The 12,318-nt window shown below is 48.3% G+C and overlaps 1 protein-coding gene across 3 annotated transcripts in view; it reads left to right on the top strand.

Annotated features, from left to right (window-relative positions):
* Nucleotides 1-12,318, top strand: part of LOC133357994 (catenin delta-2-like) — a 291,019-nt gene that overhangs the window by 29,607 nt on the left and 249,094 nt on the right. For all 3 annotated transcript variants that reach the window (XM_061576251.1, XM_061576267.1, XM_061576260.1), the window contains exon 2: nt 7,691-7,939. In XM_061576251.1, the coding sequence (XP_061432235.1) occupies nt 7,757-7,939 (183 nt within the window). In that variant the 5' untranslated portion in view covers nt 7,691-7,756. The remainder of the gene's footprint in view (nt 1-7,690; nt 7,940-12,318) is intronic.

Genomic DNA, 12,318 nt, shown 5'->3' with positions numbered 1-12,318 from the left:
CCCCCCCCCCACCCAACGCATTAGAACCCTCAGCCCCCCTCCCCCCTCCCAATGCATTAGAACCCTCAGCCCCCCTCCCCCCTCCCAATGCATTAGAACCCTCAGCCCCCCTCCCCCCACCCAATGCATTAGAACCCTCAGCGCCCCTCCCCCCACCCAATGCATTAGAACCCTCAGCCCCCCTCCCCCCACCCAATGAATTAGAACCCTCAGCCCCCCTCCCCCCACCCAATGCATTAGAACCCTCAGCGCCCCTCCCCCCACCCAATGCATTAGAACCCTCAGCCCCCCTCCCCCCACCCAATGCATTAGAACCCTCAGCCCCCCTCCCCCCACCCAATGCATTAGAACCCTCAGACCCCCTCCCCAACCCAATGCATTAGAACCCTCAGCCCCCCTCCCCCCACCCAATGCATTAGAACCCTCAGCCCCCCCCCCACCCAATGCATTAGAACCCTCAGCCCCCCCCCCCCCCCAATGCATTAGAACCCTCAGCCCCCCTCCCCCCACCCAATGCATTAGAACCCTCAGACCCCCTCCCCCCACCCAATGCATTAGAACCCTCAGCCCCCCTCCCCCCACCCAATGCATTAGAACCCTCAGCCCCCCTCCCCCCACCCAATGCATTAGAACCCTCAGCCCCCCTCCCCCCACCCAATGCATTAGAACCCTCAGCCCCCCTCCCCCCACCCAATGCATTAGAACCCTCAGCCCCCCCCCCCCACCAAATGCATTAGAACCCTCAGGCCCCTCCCACCCAATGCATTAGAACCCTCAGCACCCCCCACCCAATGCATTAGAACCCTCAGCCCCCCCCAATGCATTAGAACCCTCAGCCCCCCCCCCAATGCATTAGAACCCTCATCACCCCCCACCCAATGCATTAGAACCCTCAGCACCCCCCACCCAATGCATTAGAACCCTCAGGCCCCCCCCCCCCACCCAATGCATGAGAACCCTCAGCCCCCCCCATCAATGTGTAAAGTAGTAACTCGGCAGGAGACGACTTCACGGGTAGCACACTCTTTATTTTCACCAACTTGTAGTTACACGGATGACTAACACCCTACTTCGTTACACGGGTGACCAACACCCACTTAGCTACACGGGTGACGGACACCCACTCAGCTACACGGGTGACTAACACCCACTCAGCTACACGGGTGACCAACACCCACTCAGCTACACGGGTGACCAACACCCACTCAGCTACACGGGTGACTAACACCCACTCAGCTACACGGGTGACCAACACCCACTCAGCTACACGGGTGACTAACACCCACTCAGCTACACGGGTGACCAACACCCACTCAGCTGTACTGACACGGGCTCTTACGCCCCGTAGCCTTCCGGGACACACCCAGCCGGGGTGCCCGTCTCGGCTCTGGGTACCACCATCCCGACCCACACGGGCGTCGGACTACGGTCCCCCCAGTCTCGGCTCCGAGCCACACAGGGCCCCTACCTCCTCCACCCCGTCTTCGGTCTTCAACTGGTTAACACTGACTCCGAGTGCTCTCGCGCGTCCCCCTTTATACCCCTCCTGCGGACGTCGCTGAGAGTACCCACTTATCTGACCAATCACTGCGCACTCGCTACGATCCTCTTTTCCCAGCTTGTGTGAGCGCGCCTCACCACCGGCGCGCGCGTCCATGCCACGCCCACATCGCGTGCCCAACCCCGCGCCCCGTGATCCATCACTGCCGGCGCACGTCAATACCACCACTACAAATGCATTAAAACCCTCAGCCCCCCCCCCCCACCCAATGCATTAGAACCCTCAGGCCCCCCCCACCCAATGCATTAGAACCCTCAGCCCCCCCCATCAATGCATTAGAACCCTCAGCCCCCCCCCCTCACCCAATGCATTAGAACCCTCAGGCCCCCCCCCCCACCCAATGCATTAGAACCCTCAGGCCCCCCTACCCAATGCATGAGAACCCTCAGCCCCCCCCCCCAATGCATGAGAACCCTCAGCCCCCCCCCCCAATGCATTAGAACCCTCAGGCCCCCGCACGCACCTCTTCCCACGTGGGCCCCCCTCATGACTCCCCCCCCCCCCCCCCGTGCACCCCTCCCAGTCGCTCCCCCCCCTCCCCCACCCACGCGCCCCCACTCAGGCCCCCACTCGCGTCCCAGTCTCCAGCCAATCGGAATGCTGGTAACAGAGTGACTGACATGGACTTTATGTTAAATCTTGACTTAAAGCTTTCGTGACTGCAGGAGTTCATATTCTTTGGGTCTTTCGGTAAAGTCACGTAGATGGTTAAAAAAAATAACTGTAGTAGTTTTTTGTTATTTTCTTTGAACCATCTACGTGACTTTACCGAAAGACCCAAAGAATATGGACTTTGTTTTTGTAAAATTTGATGATGATGATGACATATTTTGCAACGTATGTTTTGTCAACTTTTTGAATTGAACATGCGGATGATTATGTACGGCACGTAACTTTTTCTCAAAGAAAAAAAAATTTAGACCGTAAAAGAGCCTGTCACGACCAGAAATCCTTTTTTCATTGACGACTCGGATAAAATAAACACACGGGAGTGTAAACAGCTGTTAGTGCAACAAATACACGCGCGGTATTAAATATCACAGCAGCAAAATATGAACAGATTTAAACTTCAAAACAGAAAAGGATCTGGAGTGAAACAAATGAAAATGCTAAATTAAATATACAGGACTAACTGTATGATAAATGGTTCGAGAGTGCTACACTTGCGCGCGCGCGCGCGCGCACACACACAGACGAAGATCCCCCGTATAGCCTCAACAAACATTTGGGGCAAGTGCTGTTAGAGAGCGCCCAAATGAAGGCTGCCACGGCACGCGAAGCGGGGAGTAGCCAACACCACTCCAGACCCTGTTTGCCTCCCGAGTGGAGATGTTTACACAACTCACGAGGTGCAGCAATAACCCGATTTACATCTCTTCTTTTATTGTCGTTTCGCAAATACGCCGTCACTATATTAATACCACTAACCGATTTGGGTCTCCTCAACCCACACTTCCGTCGCTGACAGCATCATCCGCCTTTTCTCGTATCCGTCGCCTCTCAGCCTTCGCCTCCACTTGCCCTGTAAATTGCTTTGAATTACGTCGTTTCGATATTCATCGTCCCACCTTCAGGAATTCATCACGACGTGCGCCGGGGTATTACCATACTCGTTTGTCTTCTTGGTTCTTTCGGTAAAGTCACATAGAAGGGAAATAATAAAATAATAAAAATAAAACATAATAAAATATTTTTTACGACGTTTCGGCCACAACGCAAGCAGCCGTCCTGCTTGCGTTGTGGCCGAAACGTCGTGAGAATTATTTTATTATGTTTTATTTTTATTATTTTATTATTTCCCTTCTACGTGACTTTACCGAAAGAACCAAGAAGATGAATCCCTGCAGTCACGAAAGCTTTAAATCGGAATTCATACTCGTTTGATTCGACATACGGGAGGTCGAGAACTTGGTGTTGGCCGTGAGCTGGAATCGAACTCGTGTCGCCGGTTTCGGAGTGCATCGCGCGAACCACTGCGCCACCGCTCGCGCACACGAGCAGTGAAACCTGATGATTAAAATGACTCCACGAGGACTACGAATAATGAATGGGCCTGACTGCAGTCTGGAGTTATGATTTGGAGTGGGGGCAAGCCAGCGATGTCTGTGTCGTCGAGTTTTGTAACCTTGTACTGTGGCTGGGGGTCGTTGTGGGTTCTGCTTGTACTTGCCCGCAGGAAATTATCAGCTACAGACAACCCCCCCACTGTGCGGTCCGCGCCGGCCTTATTGTAAATAAGGGGGAAACGGAAGAAGCTTCTTATTTAGGAGTTCACGTTTACTTATGATGCAGTGGATAACATCCCAGTGACCTGCCCTGGGTTCAATTCCGAGCCATGATAAATAATCAAATATATCCTACTCTAAAACATATCTATCTTGGGGAAAAAAAGTGTTGCTAGAGGGATGGACGGGTCGGTCAGTCGGTCGGTCACGTCCAAAGGATGTGCACGTTGTTCATGTATTTTTATAGTCCTCGGTTAATCCACTGTTGGATGAAAGCCTCCCAACACTGTGTGTCGGTCAAGGAGTTTGTGTGACAATAGTCACTCACCACGTTGGGCAGCGCGGTTGGTTGGAAAAAATATACCGGAGTCAAAACGTGTATCAGAACTGACCCTTCTCATTGCCTAGGGTTGACTCAACCAAATAATGGTTGAGTGTGGTCAATTTTGGTGCTGGCAAGACGAATGTGGCTGGGTGAATGTGATGCTGGCAATGCAGCCCCCCCCCCCCACCCTCTTGTGCCATGCTTTTAAAGCACTTTCTATAAATATACATGGGAGATCTTTGTGTGCTCGTTTCAAACATAAATGTTTTAAAAGCACTGAATATAGCACACAAACCACCTCGCCCATTTGTTTTACCGTTACAATGTAAAAAAAAATCGTCTACACAAAAGCAAACTGTCAATCCCTTAAAGAATTTCGGAATGTCAAGAGCCACCTGTGGCTGTATTGTCCTGGAACCCAAATCTCCGCGCCCTTAGGCTAAACTAACGTGGACGCCCTTGCCACTTGTGGGAGAGTGCAGTGCTCTGCGTCGAGTTCAGGGCACATGCGCCTGTTTGAACTGTGAGGAAGCATTAGCCTATGACTCCACCTATGCATTGTTGCCTGGGCAGCCTTGAGGGTATGTGATCCATTATGTTTTGGGTTGTAGTTTTACGCGAGAATTCTTGTCATTATGTATGCATGTTGAGCATCTTTCACACCATGTGTTCTCATCCACCCGACAATATTGTCACATTTACAAATATGTTATTTACACGGGCCAAATTATTGACATTATGAACAATAAAACTCCTTACTCGCGGTTTAAGACTTTTGATATCTAAATATAGCATTTGTCATGGGACAATTTCTCCATTTAAATAATAAGACCCAGTAAATAATTGTCAGCCCTTCGTCAGTCCACTTTTGTACAAAGTCCTCCCCACCCCATCTCCGTCATGGGTCGGCAACCTGCGGCTTCGGGGCGGCACGCCGCTCTTTAAGGGCCACTTTGTGACATTACATATTAAGGACCGCTGTCATGTGCATTGCGGCTCTTAAATGAAATATTGAGTTAAAAAAAAAATTTGAGAAAAATATGGTGCTTTCGATTTAAAGCTTTCGTGACTGCAGGGATTCATCTTCTTGGTTCTTTCGGTAAAGTCACGTAGAAGGGAAATAATAAAATATTAAAAATAAAACATAATAAAATAATTCTCACGACGTTTCGGCCACAACGCAAGCAGCCATCCTCAGGTGAAGAACAGGTCTTTCGGATAGACAGCGTCTGAATGAACACCACCAGGCTTGGAAGTGCAACCCAGCTTAAATATACGCTTCCAAGCTTGGTGGTGTTCATTCAGACGCTGTCTTTCCGACAGACCTGTTCTTCACCTGAGGACGGCTGCTTGCGTTGTGGCCGAAACGTCGTGAGAATTATTTTATTATGTTTTATTTTTATTATTTTATTATTTCCCTTCTACGTGACTTTACCGAAAGAACTAAGAAGAAAAATGGTGCTGTCATTTTGTTTGTCAACCCCTGGTCGTTGGGGGTTGGTTGACCATTCTTCGTCATGCTGGTCGGTGTGGGTTGGTGAAGGAGGGGCCAGAACGTCACTATTTTTTAAATCCTTTATATTAAGTTCACTTGCTTGCTTGCTTGCGCGCTTACGACCGTGCAAATCTTTCGGTCGTTTTTAACCCACTTCCCATGATCCAATCGCGCTGACATTTTCCACACAGACTCGTTGTGCGTGACAATTAATTTTCGTGAATTTTTTTCAAAAATGTTACACTGTTTAGGGAAATTTTTTAAATATTTAATTACCAATTGCTTAATGGTGGCAGGCGATCATCTGACCCATAGGTGGCAGTCATCTCAAGCCAGAGGACGAGAGGACTCTAGCCGCCACGCATTTAAAGGATTTATAGTGAAAAACTTTGTTTTAACAGGTTAATTTTTTCACACTCAGAATCTCATTGATGGTAGGTATCTGGTCGAGAAACCTTAATCTTTATGATTACTTCAGGAGTATCATCCCGTATGCTAGTCGGTACTGAGGGAACTCGTTCCTCTGCGGCAGCACACAACCCAGACATTCGCTATTATTTGTAAATGTTTTCACATGCCACTCCCCTTTGGGTGGAGTGGGCAGTAACCCTGCAATCCCCACAAGTAGCTTCCTGTCCATCCCCGTCAGTTCACATGAGTATTTTTCTGTCCTCAATAATCTTTGTGAACAATGACACACGTGTGATGAGAGGCAAATACGTCTCTAATTCTTCGTCAGAATTGTACCCTTTTTTTCAATAAAATGAGGCCTAATTCCACAATTGAGGTATTACCTTTATGTGACATCGTGTAAGTAAATAGGTCTGCCAATTGTTTCAACAACTGGTCCTGCTTTTTTATGATGTTGACTATTAAACCATCAGCCAAGAGATTTCCCTTTTTTATGCTGTGATGGGCAGTGTTTTCTTCTTCACATGTGACATGAAATTTCCTACTGCTCACATGAAACGTAGTTCGATTGCTGAGATATATAATTGAAATTCTGAAACAGATTGAAATAGAAAAAATAATATTCAAATACCATAAATTCTGGCCTTTGTAGAATATGAAAAGGCATTGTAATGGGTGGAAATTGATGCAGCCATTCAAGTTCTCATAAACCAGTTTAAATAAATAAATTAATATGCCCAAATTATTACAAAAAAACTTAGGAGATTGGAAATCGCTACACTGAAATTGTGTGGCGAAAATGACAAGATGCTTATCAGAGGGCAAGTCAGGCGAGAAGGAGGAGACATGCTATCACCAACATAATTTGCAGCGACATTAGAATGTTTTCTGAAAATTGGATTGGATAAATAAAGTCGTGAACATAAATGGAGAAAATATTAACCATCACATATTTGCTGCTGGGCATAGTTATTGGAACATCCAATCAAAATGAACTAAAGGAAATTATTGAATAGATGCATACAGCACTCTCATTAATTCTAACTGCATTTCATGCATAATCTTGCCCTGTGCAGATGAGGGTGGTGGGAATATGAGTCCGAGAGATACAAAGACATGGGTAGATACACCGAATGAAAGACACTAACAAAGACGGATACGGAGTGAGTGCGACCGATACAGAGAGACACGGAGAGACTAACCCACTTGAGACAGAAGCAGACTTAGAGAAAGCGGTGGGCACAGATGGAGTGAGAGATGGCAAAACACACAGACACAAATAGGGAAAAAGCGGTGGATAGAAACCGATCATTTTTTGGGACCCATAAAGGATCGGAGGCACCTGGCACATGCACAGATTACACATGCATAAAGAGACTACTGTCTGCACCCGTCCGGTTATAAACCTATGCAGTTTGAGTTGAGAGCTTTGGCAATCCGATTATGCGACGTGTGCTGTTTGGCGGTGAAGGACAGATCATCCATTATCAACTTGCGTCGCCCTGTGTGTCACACAGAGGTATTTGTCTGCTCGTGTACCTTAGAGTACTCGTGTGTGCGATTGCGTGTGCATGAGCGCTTCCGTGGGATTGCACACACACATGCACGCGCACGGGCATGTGTGCGCGCGCTCGGCTTGATGCTGAACCGAGTTGATCTCTTGTGCTTTGCAGCAGCGATCGCTGACGGCCGAACCTGCGCGTGACCGCCCAACATCTCACGAGGCCGGCCATTGGGCCATGCCCGTGGCAGAGACGCACGCTCAGCCGTCGGCACCGAGCCGGCCGCAAGACGGCGGAGGGCGGGAGACGTCGGCCGAGCCGGAGAGCAAGGAGCGGACAAAGGAGTGCAGCGGCAGGGAGAGAGAGGGCAACATGGAACCCCACAACACCTCCACCATCCTGGCTACTGTCAAGGAACAGGTGTGGCCAGGCAACCGTGCGCGGTTTGAACAGGAATGCGCGAGCGTGCGTCCTGGTTGAGGGTTTGACGAGGCATGCGTGACGGTGCGGCTCCGAGTTCCTGGTTTCAAAGTTCAAGTTGACCCTTCGATTAAAAGTGTTTTCATGTCCAGGAGCTCGATGACCTTGGTGCTGTCATTCCGCTGACTGGGCAGAACCCTTTTTAAAAATCAATAATGATGCTGTTATTGACCATGTTCAGCCCTGAGAACTCTTGAGAGCATAAATACAATTTAAACTCGACTTTCCTGTGCAGCTAAAGTAGTTAAAGTAGTGGCGAGGAGCGAACAGGCCCATGACTTGATGAAAAATCAATTGGGTAGCCTAATTGTTTAATTTTATAGTTTGCGTACAAAAAACGTTAACTTTATTTATAACCTGGTCAGAGCCCATTGTGATACAACTCTGTTTTGCAAGGGAGGCTCCACTATTACCGGATTGGGATAATGAAATTGGTAAATCACAACCAGGTAAAAAATAGTCTGCGCAACGTTATCTCTGATTACGCAAAAGTCGGCGAGGCTGTGACAGTGCACCACTGAAATGGACAAACATTAATGTGTATTGCACAACGACATCACCAGCTGCTTACAAGAAAAACAAACGGTGCAATGGTGGAGTGGAAATATTGTGTTCTATTGTGAACCTCGTAAGGTCACAGGAATGCAAGTGCTGGAAACGCAGCCTGTAATCACTCCTGCCTCGTATACGTCATCAACATTTCTCTTGCGTTTGCAGTGACCAAATACACTTCAAGTGCATCCTGCGTGTGGATAATGCGTGGGTGCCCAAACGAACGCTCGTAAATGCTCGCGCACCCTTTGCGCCCACAGCTGGGGACGTCTCCGTTCGTCTCGGTGTGGTAGCAATCTCGGCACTGGAGACGCCTGTGTCGTGTTCAGGATGGAGAGAGGCGGCTGGCGAGAATGTTGCAATCACTTTCGGGTTTCGCAGGACCGTTCAGTAGGTGGTGCTGCTCCTCCACGGGTGTTTATCGAATCCACAGAGTTCACAGCGGGAAAAGAAAATTCACATTTAGCAATGTGAAAACAGAACCAAGGGTTGTCGGTCAAAAGATGCTGCATTAGAGTTTAGCAAATATGCCTCGCCATGAATTCCAAGCAAATGTAGTGTTAAAAGTTTCAACAGTTGTGCAACAGTCAACATAGGCTTGTGAATTATACATGAGCTTTGCAAAAGTACAACTGGCTAAAATTTACATTGAAAACATATATGTATCTAGTGGATGAATCACTCATATATGCAGGGCTTAATGTCAGATGGGGCCTGTCTGCGTAGGTGACCTGGAAAATATTTCTGCATCCGACACACCACATCCAGTATACTTACTCACTATGACCGTGACTACTTGACCTGTGCTTACTCTCGTCTAGCAGTGATCTGGAAAAAATATTCACTGAGAAATGATGGCCCTTCCATTGTCTTGTGTTGGGGAGGTGCAGTAGCTCGAGATGTTGTAAACTTGGCGATCTCAGTTTGACTCCCAGATATGGCTAAAGTCATTGACTGCCCACCCGCTTCACCAACCCGCACTGACCATTGTGATGGGATATGGTAAAACAAACCCCATGATGTGAGGCCTTTATCCTGCCTGCTGTGGATTATTATTCTCATACTTTGTGTGTATTAGAAATGAAAGCCATAGTGATGAATGGCTATTAACGTACGGTAACGTGGATTAGCATTTGACTGCGGATAATTACTGTTACTTTGTAAATGTAAATTATTTGATAAATGCATTTAATGTACTACAGCTCCTGCACTGCTGCTGTAACCACTAATAGACTAACATAAAATGAATGTAGGCTTACAAAGTTAATCATGGATGTAATTAAACTATCAAAAGCAAGGTTTTACTAACACCTGATTTAAAAGGTAATCATTCTTATGAAATGACAAATTAATAATAATTGGCTAACAGTGCTCTATGCTTGAAGGTCTAAAGTGAATTGGTCAAGCTGGAGTAGCTCATTTGAAAAGCGTATTTACTTTCTTTGGAGCTTTGTTGCAAGCTTTTGATTTAAAAATATATGTATATAAATACTACCACATGAGGTGTCTGTAATCGTATTGTACATTGTTAAAACATAATGAGACGGCACACTGAACTATTTGGTGGTGCTGCTGCATTGAGATCCGTGCACGGGCACAACAGACAAAATGTCAACCCTTTTGTAGATAACACAGTAGGCCTTAAAAGTACAAAAATATACTCATGGACATGCTATGAAGAAGGACCTTTGTCCGAAACGTTACCTTTTATATTTTCTTCTTTTAAGGCAGTGTTACTGAAGAATTTGAGTTTCTCTAGTGTGTTTAACTGAGCTTTTGCAATGTTGGCACCATTAACCTTTTTGCACTGAAGTTGGTTCGTTTTTAACAAAAAAGATCGAATGAACTTCAATGGCACAGCGACGACACATTGGAAACGGTTCGCGGCCAATAAGTTGGCGAGCGCTTCAAATCTCGACGTGACGCGTGTCGCCACCGCCATGGCGGCGGCCACGTCGTTTTTAGGGGGATGAGGCTAGTATGATTACAGCCTTCACACTACCAAGTGTGTTCGTAAAGTTTTAGTGGGGGAGAATGGGGCGAAGTGGTCAGCACGCGCTATGCTATTAACCAGGCGACCTGTGTTCGATTTTCGCTCACGACCAATGACTGTGGCGAATATTTGAACCGGTTCCTGGGCCTCGCCTAGGTCGACTCAGCCTTAAATGAGTACCTGGTGCCTGTGTAAAACATCAGCACCGGGGGAGACAAAGGTGGCCGGGCGTGGATCTAGCCACTCCATCCCCTAGTGTGCCGTGCCGATTGCCTTCATAGGTGCTTGCGAACAGCACTTGCCCCTATCAGAGTCTTAGAGGATATACAGGGAATCTTTATATAGCTTTATAATTTTAGCTCAAACTGCTTTCTACAGTAATTATCCATATTTAGTAATACCATTATGGATGCAATGTGGAATGTGAACGCCTTGGAGAAGTTGTATCGAATGTTTGTAGGCTGCAATGCACAACATAACACCCACACTTATAATTTTACAGATAACATTTGTAAGATCGCACCGAGGTTCTTAATATTGTCCGCCGCTCAACATTTTTAGAATTCTGTCGGTGTTTGCGAACTGTGGAGGGATTTCAGCTGCATTCGGTTAGATCTGTGCAGTGCAGTCACGCTTGCTTGAGGAAATTCACACGCGCTCCCACACACACACACTCCCACACACACACACTCCCACACACACACACTCCCACACACACACACTCCCACACACACACACACTCCCACACACACACACTCCCACACACACACACTCCCACACACACACACACTCCCACACACACACACTCCCACACACACACACTCCCACACACACACACACACTCCCACACACACACACACTCCCACACACACACACACTCTCACACCCACACACACGCTCCCACACACACGCTCCCACACGCTCCCACACGCTCCACACACTCACTCCCACACACACACTCCCACACACTCACTCCCACACACACACACTCCCACACACACTCACTCCCACACACACTCACTCCCACACACACACACTCCCACACACACCACACTCCCACACACACACACACTCCCACACACACACACTCCCACACACACACACTCCCCACACACACACACACACTCCCACACACACACACACACACTCCCACACACACACACACACACACTCCCACACACACGCTCCCACACACACGCTCCCACACACACGCTCCCACACACACACACTCCCACACACTCCCACACACACACAAAGATCCCCCGTATAGCCTTAACAGACTGTAGGGGCAAGTGCTGTTAGCGAGCACCTATGAAGGCCGGAACGGTACACGAGGGGGTGGGTGGCCAGCACCACGCCCGACCGCCTTTGTCTCCCCAGTGGCGATGTTTACACACCGCACCAGGTACTCATTTAAGGCTGAGTTGACCTAGGGGAGGCCCAGGACCGGTTCAGATAATCGTCACTGGTGTTAGCCGTGAGCGGGAATCGAACCCGGGTCGCCAGGTTCATAGCGCAGCGCGCTAACCGCTACACCACCGCTCCCCACACACACACACACTCTCACACACCCACACACACACTCCCACACACACGCTACCACACCCACACACTCCCACACACACACACTCCCACAAACTCCCACACACACACTCCCACACACACACACTCCCACACACACTGGCAGACGTCGCTCACTCAAAACCCATCGCGTGCTGCTCCTTTCAAAGTGCGTTTGCACCAACAAAAACATCGCTTTGCACGTGCGCAAGCT

Source organism: Lethenteron reissneri, chromosome 7 (assembly GCF_015708825.2).
Source record: "Lethenteron reissneri isolate LAM-NWPU_2019-01 chromosome 7, ASM1570882v1, whole genome shotgun sequence".
Lineage (NCBI taxonomy): Eukaryota > Metazoa > Chordata > Hyperoartia > Petromyzontiformes > Petromyzontidae > Lethenteron > Lethenteron reissneri.
The sequence above is the reverse complement of the archived record's forward strand: the minus strand, read 5'-3'. Positions and strand labels throughout refer to the sequence as shown.